This window comes from Pelophylax lessonae, assembly GCF_965119305.1.
Source record: "Pelophylax lessonae genome assembly, chromosome: 7".
NCBI lineage: Eukaryota > Metazoa > Chordata > Amphibia > Anura > Ranidae > Pelophylax > Pelophylax lessonae.
In genome coordinates this window covers 88,075,401-88,093,605 of record NC_138774.1, presented here as the reverse complement: position 1 = coordinate 88,093,605, position 18,205 = coordinate 88,075,401, and the positions used below count along the sequence as shown (strand labels likewise).

The following is an 18,205-nucleotide window of genomic DNA, read 5'->3' as shown; positions in this document are numbered from 1 at the left end:
GGGCGCTATTGCGCTAGGGGGAGACACACAAAAAAAAAGAAAAAGTTTTTGTGTTTTTGCTGGCAAAGGTGTCCTGAATTAACATGGACCCTGCCACTCATGTATCGCCTCCGGATCCCCTCGAGGGGTCTGCAGGATCCTCCAGCACCCCACTGACAATTGAATCATTGTCAGCTATTATGGAAACTTTTGTGTCCCGGGTGGAAGTGGCTTGTCAGGGACAGGGCGCAAGAAAGCGACCCCCGCCTAACCCCTTATTATCTGAAACCTCGGATTCAGACTCTGAGCCTATTTCTGCAGTTGCAGGTACTTCATCTGGGATTGGTGTCTCGGGTCCTGTCTCTTCAGACAGCGAGGAGGATGTTTCGGCATCAGCCATAGCCCGAGACGAAGCGTTGGTAAACGCACTCATTGTATCTGTTCAAGAAACCTTAAGATTACAGGGTATTCCATCGGAAATAGCTGAAACTGAAATCCCTTTTGGGACTAAAAAACGCATCAAAGTGGCGAAGGTTTTTCCATTGCCCAAATGTTTTGGCAATCCAATCGAAGAAGAATGGCGTCTGCCAAAACGCACTTTTACTATTTCTAAACGCATTAATAGGCGTTATCCGTTTGAGGAAACCCTCATTAAGAAATGGACAGAACCACCTGTGGTGGATTCACCAATTGGTAGATTGAATAAAGCCACGGTTATTCCTCTAGAAGACGCTCCGTCTTTTAAAGATCCAGTGGATCGCAAGATAGAAGCTATGTCTCGCACCATGTTTTCCTTGATTGGATCAGCTTTCAGACCTATACTAGCTATTGGTCTGGTTTCGCAGGCTGTAACTGAATGGACCAAGTGGTTACGCCGGGACTTAGAAGAGGTCCCTCAGGCGGTATCAGATTTGTTGGAACAAATGATACAGGGGTTACAGTTTGTGTGTGATGCGGCGTTAGACGCCACTCCATTATTGGCGCGAGCATCAGTCTCAGCAGTGGTTCTCAGGCGTACACTGTGGCTAAAAGGTTGGTTAGCTGACCAAGGTTCCAAAAAAGCATTGGCTAATATCCCCTTTTTAGGAGAGCGTCTATTTGGAGCCAACTTAGATGAGATCATTAGGGATCTCACGGGTGGAAAGAGCACCTTTTTTACCGCAAAATTTTAAAGGTAAAGGAACTCGTCAAAGACGAGGGCCTTCTTTTTCTGCTCACAAGAGGTTTTTTCGTCCCGCGGGTGAAAAAAATTAAGTCCTCCAAAGCTCCTGCAGGAGGCGTCAGGGGTCGTTGGTCGGGCAAGCAAAAGCCCGCCCCCTCCAGACCTGAAGATAAACCGTCCAAAGCCTGAAGGTGCGCCCCCACCCATAACTGGGGTGGAGGGACGTCTTCGCCGGTTCCCGGATCCATGGCTTTCCAGAATCCCGGACAAATGGGTTTGCGAAGTCATAAGGTCAGGGTACAAGATCGAGTTTCGATCTCTCCCACCGGCGCGATTCTTCCCTTCCAATATCCGACTATCCCCGGATCGTTTAGAAGATCTGCGGAGAGCAGTCACAGATTTACTACAACAAGGAGTGGTAGTCCACGTTCCTTGGACAGAACGGTTTCAAGGGTTTTATTCAAACCTATTTACAATACCCAGGAAAGAGGGCAAAGTGCGTCCAATTCTGGACTTAGGGGCACTCAATTCTTTTGTCAACATAAGAAGATTCAGAATGGAGTCCATTCGCACAGTAGCAGCCTTCCTGCATCCAGGGGATGTCCTAGCGTCCATAGACATCAAGGACGCATATCTTCACATTCCCATTTTCGCAGGACATCAGCGGTTTCTACGCTTTTCCGTAGAAGAGAACCACTATCAGTTTGTGGCGTTACCTTTCGGTCTCGCCACGGCTCCGCGGGTCTTCACGAAGGTGTTGGCCCCAATGTTGGCACTTCTGCGCCAAAGAGGCATATCGATCCTTGGTTACCTAGACGATCTTCTGCTTCATGCAGAGTCTCCTCAGACCTTGCTACAAAACATAGAAATTACTATGATTTCTTTACAGGAATTCGGGTGGCTGGTGAACCAGCAAAAGTCATTTCTGGTTCCCACCCAGAGGCTCGAATATCTGGGTCTAATTTTAGACACAGTCAGGACAAGAGTTTTTCTTCCGGTAGGGAAACTCCGAAAGATTCAATCAGCAGTCCAGTTGTTACTGTCCAACAGCTGGTCTTCCCTTCGGACTTGCATGAGGGTTCTGGGGTTGATGGTGGCTTCCTTCGAAGCAGTCCCATTTGCCCAGTCCCATACCCGAATTCTTCAGCAAGAGATTCTGCTCAGATGGAATCGGAATCCGGAATCCCTGGACAATCAGATCCGATTGAGCAAACAGACCAGAGAGTCTCTGGTCTGGTGTCTTCGGTCTCCGATGCTCAGCCAGGAAAAGTCATTTCTGCCAATATATTGGACGATAGTGACCACGGATGCCAGTCTATCCGGATGGGGAGGAATTCTCGGTCAGTTATCTGTCCAGGGACTTTGGTCCCCGGAAGAATCCAGGTTACCGATAAATGTATTGGAACTGAGAGCGATCAGACTTTGTCTGATTCACTGGACCGAGCAGCTCCAGGGCAGCCCGGTTCGGATCCAGTCGGACAATGCCACGGCCGTGGCTTATGTCAATCACCAGGGGGGCACCAAGAGTGTCCGAGCGGCCAAAGAAGTGGCTTGCATTCTTCGCTGGGCGGAACGATTTGTTCCAGCAATCTCTGCGGTGTTCATTCCGGGGGTGGAGAATTGGCAGGCAGATTATCTCAGCCGTCAGACTCTGGATCAGGGGGAATGGTCCCTCCATCCAGACGTTTTCCACCAGTTGTGCCTACGGTGGGGCACCCCGGATGTGGATCTGTTGGCATCACGATTCAACAGGAAAGTTCAGATTCGTGGCTCGCTCCCGCGATCCTCTAGCAGAAACCGCAGACGCACTGATCGCCCCGTGGAGGCAATACCAGCTAATGTATGCCTTCCCTCCTCTCGCGTTACTGCCAAGACTTCTTCGCAGGATAGAGGAGGAAGGAATTCCAGTAATTCTGGTAGCTCCGGACTGGCCTCGTCGAGCTTGGTACGCCGACGTGGTCAGACTGGTGGCGGACGTCCCGTGGAGACTTCCTCTCAGGGAGGACCTACTGTCTCAGGGACCGATCTTCCATCCTGCTTTACGATCGCTGGCTTTAACGGCCTGGCTATTGAGACCCAGGTGCTGAAGGACAAAGGTTTGTCAGCTTCAGTTATTCCTACTCTAGTTGAAGCAAGGAAAGCGACTTCCAGAAAGATTTATCATCGCACATGGAAGTCCTACATTGCATGGTGTGAACCTTTGGGGTTCCGTCCTCGGTCTTATTCGATTAGTCGAATATTAGCTTTTCTGCAACAAGGGGTTGAGCAGAAACTGGCCTTGAGTACTATCAAGGGTCAGGTCTCAGCATTAGCTATCTTCTTTCAGAAGCCTTTGGCTACTCATTCCTTGGTGCGGAATTTCATCCAGGGGGTGCGACATCTGGCTCCGCCAGTGCACGCGCCGTTACCCCCCTGGGATCTTAATTTAGTGTTGTCGGTTCTTCAGAAACCTCCCTTTGAAGATATTAGGGAGATTCCTCTACCTACGTTGTCCCAGAAGGTGGCCTTCTTGGTGGCTATTACTTCTGCACGCAGGGTGTCAGAACTGGCCGCATTATCTTGTCGTTCACCATATCTGGTGGTTCATAGAGATAAGGTGGTTCTTCGTCCGAATCCATCCTTCCTACCAAAAGTGGTTTCAGAATTTCATCTGAATGAAGAAATTGTGTTACCTTCCCTGTGTCCTAAGCCCAGTCATCCTCGGGAGTTTGCTTTACACTCCTTGGATGTGGTCCGGGCGATCAGGGTATACTTGAAAACGACAGACTCGTTTCGCAAGACGGATTCACTTTTTGTGATCCCGGATGGACCCAAAAAGGGGTTGCCTGCATCTGCCGCGACCATTTCCAGATGGATCAGACAGACGGTAGTACAGGCTTATTCTATTAAGGGTCGGGAGCCCCCGTTCCCTGTTAAGGCGCACTCCACTCGGGCGCTTGGTGCGTCATGGGCCTTTCGCCATCAGGCGTCAGTGGTCCAGGTGTGCAAGGCGGCTACCTGGTCGTCGGTGCATACCTTTACAAAACATTATAAAGTTGATGTAATGGCATCGTCTGATGCCTCGTTTGGCCGCAAGGTTTTGCAGGCCGCAATTTGAGGAGACCAGTGGTCTACCTCGAGGGTTTTTTCCGTTTTTTTCCGAAATTTTTCTTTTAGTCTCATTCTTTGTTTATAATGAGCCTTTAAAACTTCTAGTTTGGCACCGGTTGGGCCTTCTAGATTGGATTTGAATTTGTCAATCCCACCCCTCATTTGTGGCACTGCTTCTGGATGTCCCAGCTCTTGAGAATCAAGAAGACTACGTCTGTCAATGAGCGATAGAGAAAAATGGATTTTTGTAAGATCTCACCGTAAAATCCTTTTCTCTTAAGCTCATTGACAGACGTAGTACCCGCCCCTCTATCATTGAGTTGGGTTGGGTTAAATTCTCTGTTACTGCTTTAGAACAGAACTGATTCCCTGTAGCAGAGAGAGGGAGGATATACCCTCAGGGACTGCCCCTAAGGTGGAGTCAGAACGTTTTGTCTTTCTGCCTAGTCCTACTCCTGCGGAGACAACATAACCCAGCTCTTGAGAATCAAGAAGACTACGTCTGTCAATGAGCTTAAGAGAAAAGGATTTTACGGTAAGATCTTACAAAAATCCATTTTTACTTTCTCCATCGTTCATTGACGGACACAGTCTCTGATCCATGTCAGTAGGATTATGCTGCCCCCTACAGGAGTAGGGCACTAGGCAGAAAAAAAAGTTCTGGCTTCGCCTATGGGCAGGCCCAGGGAGTATACCCTCTCTCTTCCTGCATAGGATGTCCGTTTTTAATCTGCCTAGTCAGAAGGACCTAGTTCCTTGCTGGGATCTCTGGTCCTGGCAAAGTTTTTTTTTTTTTTTTTTTGTTCGCTTTTCTCTGGATTTTTTCCTGTGAGATCTACAAGCAACTATGCCGGATCTGGGCGACGGGCTGGATATATAGATCCAGTGGTCACCCCAGCCAGACCTTAGCTACGGCGGGGACCGTTGTCCTGTCGTTCTCCCTATCTGGTGGTTCACAGGGATACAGTGGTACTTCGTCCGGATCAGTCCTTCCTTCCGAAGGTGGTTTCCAGTTTTCACTTGAATGAGGACTTTGTGTCCTAAGCCAAAACACCCTAAGGAGTTTGCACTGCATACTCTGGATGTGGTTAGGGCTATCGGGGTGTACATGGAGACTGAGTTGGAAGTCTGATTCGCTCTTTATACTCACGGATGGTCTAAAGAAAGGGCTGCCTGCATCTGCTGTGACTATTTCCAGATGGATCAGACAGACAGTAGTGCAGGCTTATTCAAATAAGGGTCCGGTTCCTCCTATCCCCGTTAAGGCGCATTCTACTCGGGCGCTTAGTGCTTCCTGAGCTTTTCGCCGTCAGGCATCTGTGCTTCACGTTTGCAAGGCGGCTACCTGGTCTTCTGTTCACACCTTCACAAAATTTTATAAGGTGGATGTGCTGGCATCTGCAGATGCCTCTTTTGGCCGCAAAGTATTGCAGGCTGCTGTTTAAGGGGGTTTCTTGTCTCCCTTGAGGGTGTTTAAGGTTTTTTCAGGTGGGTCTCATCTTGTTCTGATGAGTCCTATGTTGCCTGGTTGGCCTTGGGGACTTATTTTTCTGCTGTTCCCACCCCTCTTTTTATGGCACTGTTTTGGGACATCTCTACTGATATGGATCAGAGACTGCGTCTGTCGATGGATGATAGAGAAAACTGGATTTTTTACTTACCGTTAAATCCTTTTTCTCAAGTTCATTGACAGACGCAGTACCCGCCCCTCTATTTTGAGTTGGGTTGGTATTACTTCTTTGACACTGCTTTGATACAAAACTGACATCCTATGCAAGAAGAGAGGGTGTATTTTTTCCGTCTAGTGTCCTAGCATAACCCTACTGATATGGATTAGAGACTGCGTCTGTCAATAAACTTAAGAGAAAAGGATTTTAGGGTGTCAAAATCCAGTTTATTTTTTTATTTTTTGAAGGACAGTATGTACTATGAAGCTGACCTCCTATCATCTTTTACTGTCCCTGTGCAGCAGACCTTGAACTGGGAGAGGGGGGAAGCAGCACAAAGACCCTATAACTTGTGCTGCAGTACTTCGATGTGAAAAAGATGCAAAGTCCAATTTTCCACAATAGTAAGGCAGAGCTTGGCCGTCCAGCATAAAAGACCAGGCAGAATGCTAATAGAATAAGGGAGCAGATAGCTCATCAGTCTACTGCTTCTTTTACTGTCTAGTCACAGGCTGGGGCAGGGACAAGGCCTGTAAATGTTGCGTGAATGCAGCAGAAAAATAACAGATCTTCTCAGTCATGCAGGGTTTACTTTTGTGGCAGAGCTGTTAAATCACAAGATTGAATAGACAGAAATACAAATCCTTTGGCACTTAAATTAGCTCCTGTGTAAGTATTTATGTATTTGGTTGTTGGCTTGGAGTTTAACATAACCACTTGCCATCCAGAAGATTTTTCTCTCTTCGTGACCAGGCCATTTTGTGCAATACAGCACTGCGTTACATTAACTGACAATTCCACAGTTGTGTGATACAATAACCAAACAAAATTGATGTCCTCCTTTTGTTTTTTTTTTCCCCCCCACAAATATAGCTTTCTTTTGGTGGTATTTGATCACCACTGCATTTTTTTATTTAGTTTTTTTTTTCTTTGCGCTATAAAATAAAGACCAACAATTTTGAAAAAAACTTTACTTTCTCTATCGCTCATTGACAGACGTAGTCCTCGGTGATACAGCACCTTCGGGTTATGTTGCCTCCACAGGAGTAGGACTAGACAGGAAATAAAATGCTCTGGCCACACCCTAGGGGCAGTCCCAGAGGGTATATCCTCTCTCTCTCTGCCTCAGCAAATCAGTTTTTTTCTGTCTAGTCAGGAGTAAGGACCTAGATACCTTGCTGGGATCTTCGGTCCTGGCAGGATTTTTTTCTTAGAAAAGAATTTTTTAAGACAGCTTTTTTTCCTCCAGTGTTCCTGTGAGATCTTCAAGCAAGAAAGCTGAACTGGGCGACGGGCTGGATGTTGAGATCCAGTGGTCACCCCAGTTCAGCCTACGAGCGCGTGCAGGCCCTAGCTCCGCGCTGGGTCGGCCGCGACATAGTCCCACTGGACGGGGACTGACCCTGCGAGTTAAACGTCTCGCTGAAACGCCAAAGACCATGAGTCACGGCGCCCGTATTGGTCGACAGCCCTCCCACCCCGGTGGAGAGGGGTACTGTCAGGAGTTGGCGCCCGCCTGGTTCCGGTATGGTGAGTAGTATGTTCCCCCTTTCCCCCTGACGGGTCTTGTGGTGAACGCGGGCCCCTCTCTGTAATGGTAAGGATGGGTTCCCCTCTATCCTATAACATGTCACAGATCCCCCTAATTGAGTGTGATTTTTGTGTACAAGAAGCCAGGAGGCTTGGTTTGGGAGCTGACAATCTAATTGTAAAGATGTGTAAATGATTGTAGTCAGTGGCAGTACTAGAACTTTACTGTGATAGTATAAGGTATCCTACCTGTCAGTAGCCACAGGGCGATGTCTATACATGTATACTGCATTCCAGATCATTCCTCCAGCTAAGCAGCGGACCGCATACGGCCCGCTAGGGTCCGGTACCTCCGACCACGCTGACCACCATGAGGGTGAAGGGTTGTGAGGCCGAGATCCTTCTGCAGACATGCCGCTATTCTGTGCAGGCCGCCGCCATTGTCTGGTAGATCGCACAAGGCCGCCATTTTGGTGTAGCCTCGTGTCTCCAGCATGGGGGCGGCCATGTTTGAGGTGACTCAAACACCTCATGGAGCCGGCAGGCGTGTTAAGGGGCGGAGCCGCCTCTTTTACCCAGGAAATAGGGCCAAAGACTTCCTGTCTGTAACAAGACAAGCACTGAGCAAGCTGATGAAAACTTCTGTGCATCAGGGATGAGCCTTGGGGTCTGTCTCTCTCTCTGTGGGGTCCAAAAAGGCAGGTAACACTGAGGGGCGCTGTTGCGACTGGGGGACACATAAAAAAAGAAAAAAAAAAAAAAAAGTTTTTTACTTTGTCATTTTTTGTCGCTGGCAAGTGTCTTGTATAATCATTGACCCTGCCGCATAGGTATCCCCACCTGATCCCCTCAAGGTGGCCGCAGGACCCTCCAGTACCCCACTTGTTTTTAATGCATTATCGGCAATTTTGGAGTCTTTGGTATCCCGGGTGGAGGTGGCCTGTCAGGGACGGGGGTCAAGTAGCGACCCCCGCCTACCCCTATTGTTTATCAGATACTTCAGATACGGATTCGGAACTGGTCAATGCAGTTGCAGGTCCCTCTTAGGGGGCTGTTGTCTCAGGTAATATCTCCTCAGCAGTGAGGAGCATGTTTCTGCCTCCGCCATAGCACAAGAGTGGTGGATGCACTAGTTGTGTCCGTCCGGGAAACCTTTAGTCTTGAGGTTACACCGGCAGAGGTAGCTGAGACTGAGATTCCTTTTTGGTACTTGTTAGCCTACCAAAAGGGCGAAGGATTTTCCTTTACCCAAATGGGGTCGTTTTAAAACGAACCCCTGTTATTTCCAAACGCATGGCTAGGTGCTATCCGTTTGAGGAATTCCTCTTTATAGGATAGACGGTACCACCTGCTGTTTTGCCACAGACTGTTAGGATAAAAAGACCTCGTAACTAACGAGGACCTTCCTTTTCTGCTCATATAGAGTTGTTCGTTCCGCGAGGGCGGGCGATAAGGCGAAACCCTCCAAAGCGCTGGTCGGGTAAACAAAGAGTCCGGCTCAGCCAAGCCTGAAGAATATAGCCTGATGCGCCCCTACCCATCTCTGGGGTGGGGGGGGGGATGTCTTCACCGGTTTCTGGAGGACACAGGATCGAGTTTCGATCACTTCCACCGGTGCGATTCTGCCCTTCTAACATTGAACGGTTTCAGGGGTTCTATTCGAACCTATTCACAATGCCCAGGAAAGAGGGCAAGGTGCGTCCAAATCTGGACTTGGGAAGAAATAGAGTCCATCCGTACAGTGGTGGCCTCCCTGCATAAAAGAGATTTCCTGGCGTCCATAGACATATAGGATGCCTATCTTTATATCCCCATCATCGCAGGACATCAGCGTTTTTTCGCTTTCCCAAAGATCATCCCTGGTTCCCACCAGGAGACTGAACTATCTGGGCCTAAGGTTGGATACATCCTGGGCAAGAGAGTTTCTCCTTGCTGGGAAACTCCAGAAGGTTCAGTCAACGATTCGGATGTTGCTGTCCGTCAATTGGCTGGGACTGATTGTGGCCTTCTTAGAGGCAGTACCGTATACCCGAATTCTCCTGAAGGAGATTCTTTTTTAATGGAATCAGAATTCCGATTCCCTGGACAATCGGATCCGGTTGAGCGAGCGGACCAGGAAGTCTCCGATGCTCAACCAGGGGAAGTCATTTCTTCCGATAGTATCCAGATTACCAATAAGGGTATCGGAATTGAGAGCGATCAGATTTTGTCTGATTTACTGGATCGAGCAGCTCTAGAGCAGCCCGATTCGGATCCAATCGCATATGGCCTCTTCATCCAGAGGTTTTTTCCCTAGCTGTCCCTTCATTGGGACATCCCGGATGTGGATCTGTTGGCACCTTGGCCTAACAGGAAGGTGCGGAGGTTTGTAGCTCGCGCCACGATCCTCTAGCGGACGCAGCAGAAACGCTGATCGCCCCGTGGGGGCAGTATCAGCTACGGCATGCCTTCCATCCTCTCAAGTTGCTGCGGGAACTTCTTCGCAGGATAGAGGTGGAGGGAATTCCAGTTATTCTGGAAATTCTGGATTGACCTCGTCAAGCCTGGTACGCCGACTTGGCGAGGCTAGTCGCGGACGCTCCTTGGAGACTTCCTCTCAGGGAGGATTTGCGGTCTCAGGGACCGATCTTCCATCTTGCTTTACAGTCGCTGGCATAATGGCCTGGCCATTGAGACCCAGGTACTGAAGGACAAGGGAGTGTCAGCTTCAGTTATTCCTACCTCCAGTTAAAGCAAGGAAAGCGACTTCCAGCACATGGAAGTCTTATATTGCATGGTGTGAATCTATTGGATTTTCCCCACATACCTATTCGGTGACCCGAATTTTGGTCTGTCTGCAACAAGGGGTTGAGCAGAAACTATCCTTGAGCACGATCAAGGGTCAGGTTTTCGGCGTTAGCAATCTTCTTTCAAGAAACCTTTGGCTAATCATTCCTTGGTGCGGAATTTCATCCAGGGGGTGCGACATCTGGCTCCGCCAGTGCGCGCACCCTTACCGCCTGGTATCTTAATTTAGTGTGGTCGGTTCTTCAGAAACTTCTCTTTGAAGATATTAGGGAGATTCCCTTGCTTACATTCCCAGAAGGTGGCCTTCTTGGTGGCCATTACTTCTCTACGCAGGGTGTCAGAACTGGACGCATTATCCTGTCGTTCCCCAGATCTGGTGGTTCATAGGGATAAGATGGTTCTTCTTCCGAATCCATCCTTCCTTCCTAAAGTGGTTTTCGTAAGACGGACTCACTTTTTGTGATCACGGATAGCCCTTGAAGGGGGTTGCCTGTGTCTGCCACGACCATATCTACATGGATCAGTCAGACGGTGGTACAGGCTTATTCTATTAAGGGTCGGAATCCTCCGTTCCCTGTTAGGGCGCACTTCACTCGAGCGCTCAGTACTTCCTGGGCCTTTCGCCATCAGGCGTCAGTGGTCCAGGTATGTAAAGCGGCCACCTGGTCGTCGGTACATACCTTTACAAAATTTTATAAAATTGATGTGATGGCATCGGCGGATGCCTCATTTGGCCGCAAGGTTTTGCAGGCCGCAATTTGAGGAGACCGGTGGTCTACCTCGAGGGTTTTTTTCTGTTTGAAAATTTTTTTGTTGAGTCTCATCATTAAGGATGAGCATTGTAAACTTCTAGTTGGCACCGGTTGGGCCTTCTAGATTTGGATTTGATTTCCATTTTCCCACCCCTCATTTGTGATACTGCTCTGGGACTTCCCGAAGGTGCTGTATCACCGAGGACTACGTCTGTCAATGAGCGATAGAGAAAAATGGATTTTTGTAAAATCTTACCGTAAAATCCTTTTCTCTTAGCTCATTGACAGACGTAGTACCCGCCCCTCTGTTTTTTTGAGTTGGGTTGGGTTAAATTCTCTAAAGACTGCTTTTATGACATAACTGATTTGCTGAGGCAGAGAGAGAGAGAGAGGATATACCCTCTGGGACTGCCCCTAGGGTGTGGCCAGAGCATTTTATTTCCTGTCTAGTCCTACTCCTGTGGAGGCAACATAACCCGAAGGTGCTGTATCACCGAGGACTACGTCTGTCAATGAGCTAAGAGAAAAGGATTTTACGGTAAGATTTTACAAAAATCCATTTTTCTGCTATAAAACATACCCAAAAAAAAAAATAATAATTTCTTCATAAATTTAGGCCAAAATGTATTCTGCTACTTATATTTGGTAAAAAAAAAAAAAAAAAAAACCCAATAAGCGTATATTGATAGATTTGCCCAAAAGTTATAGCATCTACAAACTATGGGATATTTGTATTTATTTATTTTTTAATAGTAATGGCGGCGATCAGGACACTGACACTTTCTGGGGACCAGTGACATTAATACAGTGCTAAAAATGATGAACTGCCACTGTACTAATGACACTGGCTGGGAAGGGGGTTAAACATTGAGAGCACTCAAAGGGTTAACTGTGTGCCTAGCCAGTGATTTCTAACCGTGTGGAAGGTGCTTTTACTAGGGGAAGGTACGGATTCATGTTCTTGCTTTGCCTTCCCTACTGACAGAACGTCGATCTGCCTTGTTTACATAGGCAGATCATCCTTTTTCCCGTGTACCAAACAATCAACGGGTGCCGGCGGACATCGGGTTCGCTGGACCCGCTGATTGGCTCCCGCTGTATAGAATCGCAGCAGAGGCGAGCCACTGGCGATACCTGGAAGTGGAGGTGTGTGTGTGTAATATAAATATATATATATATATATATATATATATATGATCCTGCGCAGCACAGCCGCCCTGTAGCAGTGAAACTGCTAATGGGTGGTCAGCAAGTGGTTAATAAGAATGCAGAATGAGGCGGAAGCTCTATGTTGCAAAAAGTTTGTTTGGAGCAAAAAAAAAAAACTCTCCTGGAGTTTTTCTTTAAATATATCTGCCTGAAAATGTAATTGGCCTTGTTTCAGTAAAACAAATACATTGGATGTAAGTGCTACATATTTCACTACAATTGTTTCTATTTATCTGTATTACAGCAGGGAGACCTGAATGAACCATTGGTTGTCCTTTCACAAAATCACTACAAGCCTCAGGGGCGCTGGGCTCAGAGTGACAATTCGGATGTCCTTCGGAAATTCCTGAACTGTAATGATTTGAGTTACTGCGATACACCATGCCAATCTGAGAATTCCTTTCTGGATGACACAGCAGACATAGAATGTGTGGAGCCAAGAAGTTTCCAGCACATGCTGGAGGTGAGTGGCACCAGTAAACCAGGCCTTTCTTCTGGAAAACTTTTCTAATTTGACTTGAATAGGAATTCTCTGTTATTTTAAGTCCTTTTAAACTGTGCTAGAACATGGGGGATGAGAGGCTCCCTTTCAAGCTTTCCTTCACTGCATTCTGGTTCTTGTTTGGAGTGCCTTTATTGGTAGCTGAGTGTTGTCACTAGCAAGAGGAATGGAGGCTGTGAATATACATCCATTAAAGCCCAACTGAAGCTTAGAAAAAGCAGGTAGATATGCTGCATAACTTAACTGCTTGTTTTCTCTAGGGGTAAACCCAGCGACTATACTCACCTGATCCTTCAATCCGCCTGAAAACAATGCTCTCCCCCACATCCAGTGGTGGACTGTTCCTGATGTCTTCACCTCCAGAGCCATTCTATGGGCGTGATGATGTCATGGAACAGTCCACTGCACAAGATTGCTGGAGTGCAGGAGACAAAGGGATCAGTCTTGCCCTGGAAGGATCCGAGGGTTAGGTGAGTATATCTCAGCTCTCCGAACCCCTAGACAGAAACGAGCAGTTAACCCATGCGGTACGGACACCGATCCACTGCATGTTCAGCTTTAGGTTGCAGCCCAAAATCTAAGGTACATGCAGAGAATGACAACTGCAATCTGCATGGTAACTGGGATACCAACCTGACGGCGCTCCTTGCTGAGCCAGTCCAGTAGCTCCGCAATCAGCTATCACTATTTCATTTATCGAACGGCTTTTTCTAAGCTTCAATTGAGCTTTTAAATTACCCTTAAAAAACAAAAAGGATATTGGTTTGTATTTTTGCCAAAATATGTACTTTGTAATCGGCGTTTAAGATGCCAACCAGCCTGCCTTGCTGGGGAATAATACAGAGGACACTAAGGCTATTTGAGAGTCAGTGCTGGAGGGGGTCCTTGGGTGAACTAAGTCTGCCAAAACTTTCAAATATGCTATACATAAATGCACATTATGTTGAGGGTTCTGGAAGGTAGTTGGGGGGGGGGGGGGGGTTGCATTTTAATTAGGTTCTACTTAAAACAGTGTTACCAAAATGTTCTATGCCAGACCACTTTAAAAATGGAAAGTTTTAGGGACTTTTTACAGTTTTCCTTTTTTATGCAGCAAAATGTATGCATATGCTGCATGTAAATGGATTTCAAGTAGACATAATGTGGCTTCTTCACATTTTATGCGCTGCAGTTTGATGTGAAAGGGAAACCGTCCTTAATGGGCCCATTCAAACCTGAGTATTTGTGTTGGCTTGCTTTCTGCAAAGTACATGGAACAGTGTGAATACGGCCTGAAAAGTGCAACTACAGCAAAAAAATGTTTTCAAATTCTTTATTGAAACCGAGAATATAAAACATGAAACTCAGTCAAAATGTACACACAGTACAGCAGTGCAATCCTTGAGGTACATAAGGCAACATTAGTGCAAAATCCGAAATGCGCATAGTAGTGGTCCAACATTCAGGAAATTTTGGCCTTTAGATAGAAGTTTGTGAAAAGACCTTTGAGCATGGATATGTCCCATAGGTCCGCACCTGAGTATACAATCTGACATAACAGCGCATTATGCATGCTAACATGAAAAATGTAGTATACAAAAGAGTAACTGTACTGAGGAAAAGTAAAAAGAAAAAAACAAAGATTCCGAAGCAAAATCATTTTTAATTTTTATCTAGTTGTGAATAAAGTAGGGAATGAAGTGAGGAACTAAGATCTTTCAGCTTTTCATTTCCCAAATTACTGAAAAAAAGTTTTTGGGCTGGAATAAATTCTTGCTGGATAATTGGTAGGGTTTTATATAGATGTGTTCTCTGGCGAACTCTTTACTGTACTCTGTATGGGTGGATATACTTGGGGGGCGCCGGTTTAAGTGGTGCTTAGATTGCTGTATCAGTACTCATACTTTCTATAATTTAAATTTTTGTTAAGTTATTGTAAAACCTAAATAAATACTTTGTCTCTCAGCAATCCGAGGAAAAAAATGAGGACCATAGCAATACAACATTTATCATGGATATGTCTGCCGCTCTAGAAGATATAGATGCTCGTTCCAATGATTCCAACGGCATATACTACCCTTCATCTCTGCAGACATCTGAGCAGGAGGAAAGGTAAAGGAAAGTGAACACTGTACTTAAAGGTTAGAATTATCAGACACTAAGGGCTCTTTCACACGGGCGATCCGATCAGATCCGCCTGTCAGTTTTTTAGGCGGATCTGATCGGATCCTCCATGCAGCTCTATGGGGCAGCGGATGTCAGCGGAGACACCTCCGCTGACACCCGCTGCCATCCGTGTCCGATCCTGTCCGTGAAATCTGGATGGATGGAAACCCTATTTTTCCATCCGTTCAGTGATCGGATCGGATGAGAGCGGACATCCGATCCCCCATAGAGAGCAGCGGGGGCTAAGACACCTCCCTCTCCGCTCTGCAAGCGGGGACGGAGCTGTCATCCACCGGCTCAGCGGGGATCGCGGATCGATCCCCGCTGAGCAACACGGATCCGCCTACGGAGGCGGACCGTGTGAAAGAGGCCATAGTCTAATTCTGCTATAGTAAGATCACAGCGGAACACGACATCTTGGTTTAAGTTTTTTAACTATTATATTTATTGCATATTAATATTATAATGGCATTAGATGCATTTTTCCTAAATGCAAGCATTTGTAAGGACCTGACTTGGACTCGGTACCAGCCTCTTGCAATTCTTTAGGCCCCTTTCATATGACTGTCCGATTCGGTCCGCCTGTCAGTTTTTCAGGCTGACTGATGTCAGCGGACATGTCTGCTGACACCCGCTGCCATTAGATTCGATTCTGTCCACCAAAAACGGACAGATGGTGGTCCTATTTTCCATCCGTCTGGTGGATCGGATCAGGTGGCATTGGATGGAAACGGATAGGTGGTCCGTTTTCCATCTGATTGCCCCATAGAGGAGAGCAGGACTGTGTCTGTCTGTGTCCGCTCTGCATAGCGAAGTGGACATGGACCTTTCATCTGCCTGCTCAGTGGGGATCAGCGGACAGATCCCCCTGGGGCTGGGAGATTAGACTGGGAGAATGAGTAGCAATACAAGCAGATAGTCAGTTGTGTTGTAGTGCTCATGTGCTGCCAAGGAACATGCTGATAGGAGGAGAAAGCAGAGAGATGAGGTAATCAGTGTGCTGCTTCTCCATTTACTGTCCAGTGACAGGCTTGGGGAGGGAGAAGACCTGAAGGTGTTAAACTGGCTATAAATGGAATTCTGGCTCCTGATTAGCAGAAATTCAAGCTGTGTCTGGCCCTGTTGGCATCTTCCTGCCCAACATCCTTCGATTTGAACTTTTAGGAAAAAAAGGTGGAAAATTGTCAACATAACAGCAGGTGCATTCATTTAGATCCAGCCACTGTTTTGTTATTCTGACAGTCGCAGTTGACGGAAATTCCTCCATCCAACAAGTGAAGTCTTACAACATGTAGCCAGATATACACAACTTGCAGCAGAGGACAATTGTTTCTTCTGCTCTGATAGACCATAATGGTTTGTGTAAATCTTAGGCCTGAATGGACAGAAGTAAAATTTGTTTGGCAGGTAAAACTGCTTCCATACAGTATATGTGTTTTATATGTGCTTTTAGCTGTTTGCCTGGAATTCAGCTTTAAAGCGTGTGTCAAGGCAAAAAAAAAACAGTTTGTACATCTCTGCAAAACATGCGCCTGTCTCTAAAGTTTTATCCCTTTTTACACACTGCAAGTACAGAAAAATAACTGTTCATGTGCTAGAAATATAGTATACTTCTACCTTTTTTGACATGACAACACAGTAGGGGGATATTTATCAAAGCTGGATCAGCTGTGCATGGCAACCAATCAGCTTCGATCTTCAGCTTGTTCCATTGGGGTCCTTTTCATATGGCTCTGTCCCGTTCAGCAGGGGATATGTGAGCAGAGAGAGTAACCAACGGTCTTCAAACTGTCATTTCTACACTGCAGACATCTGAACAACAAAAGTATTTTAAAAGTTTTCTTGGTGCAAAAAATAATATTTCTCTATCGTTCATTGACAGATGCAGCTCCATATTCTTCTTAACCATTGGTTTATGCTGCCCCCTACAGGAGTAGGACTTTTTAGAAAAACTTTACCACGTCTATGGGGCAGTCCCTGAAGGCATACACCCACTCACTCTGCTATAGGATTCAGTTTTTCTGCCTAGTTTAGGCGTAGGACCTAGTTCCCGGCTGGGACTTCGGTCTTAGCTTGTTTTTTATTTTAAAAGGAACCTTTTATTAAAATTTTAATTTTTTAGCTATTTATGTTCCTGAGAGAACTGCAATCAACAGCTGGACTGGGTTTCAGATTGGTTATCCTAGATCCTTAAGGTCGCCCTGTCCAGCCAGCGAACGTGTGCAGGTTATAGCCCCGCGCTAGGCCTCGCCACGACAGAGCCCCAATGAAAACACCTCGGCCCGCGAGTGAAACACTTTTTTCTGGGACGCTGTGGTGGAAAATAAATAGGCTTGTACTAAAAAGTACAAATGGCCCGCTCTTTTGCATAACGATTTACCAAGCACTCGGCGATAAAGAAAGGAACAAACGCGCTGGGTCATTTCGATGCCATCTGCCAGGTATCTCTCCATTGGATATGTATGTGTGTGCATGTGTATAAGAGCTAGTGTTTGTGTGTGAGAGTTTATGTGTCTCTTCATGGATGAATGATGTGTTAGCTGCTGTTATGTGAGCTGTTATGTGAGTGTGTGTGTGTGTGTCAGTGTGTGTGTGTGTGCCTCCTTCTGAGTTCTGATCTGTTCTGTGTGAGGGCAGGGCTGAGCAGGTTTATTTACATCAAGTGAAACAAAAGGAAGTTACAGGGAGTGGCTTCACAACCACCAATCACAGAAAGTACAATGGGCAGGAAATGGCTGCCATCTTATTACTAACAAGTCTTTCAATGACTGTTAAAGCAATAATCACTCTAAATATCGATTATCAGTAAAACTTGACACTGGGAGACATTATGACTATTTAAACTAAAGAATATGTCTATCAAAATTTCCACAACAGACGCACACGACCTGGTTCGGCCTGAGTCGCAGTGTGCCCCTTGGCCGTCAGCACCTCCACCCCGAGTGGAGAGGTAGTCTGTCCGGAGTTATATAAAATCAAATAAAGTGACAATGTGCATTGTATAAATCAATAAACTCGCTTAAAGTGCAATGTATATTCCTCTTAAGTGCAATATATAATGTCCATAAAGTGCATTCAAAGTAAAGTGCATAAGAGTCCACTAAAATATAAATATAACCGTGGATTAAAATTCAATAAGGTGCTTGATAGATGTTTCATATAAAAGTACAAGTGACACCACCGTTTAGCCACCAGATGGCCTCTCACCTCACTGAAGTATTAAACCAGCTTTGAATCCTCAATAAGACCAGTATAGGGAATGCCACTTACTGAATCGATCGCTCACCATCCCATGGACATGATATGTGAATAAAGATAATGAGGCATCTAAGTGTACACTGCTATTATCCTTTAATTGATTCACATTCAAAGTAGAATTGCA

The 18,205-nt window shown here is 46.3% G+C and overlaps 1 protein-coding gene across 1 annotated transcript in view; it reads left to right on the top strand.

The window, feature by feature from the left end:
- The window catches only part of WDR62 (WD repeat domain 62), a 127,821-nt gene that overhangs the window by 88,011 nt on the left and 21,605 nt on the right, over positions 1 to 18,205 (top strand). The window contains exons 22-23 of the mRNA XM_082264684.1: positions 12,421 to 12,639; positions 14,624 to 14,769. Of these exons, the coding sequence (XP_082120810.1) occupies positions 12,421 to 12,639; positions 14,624 to 14,769 (365 nt within the window). The remainder of the gene's footprint in view (positions 1 to 12,420; positions 12,640 to 14,623; positions 14,770 to 18,205) is intronic.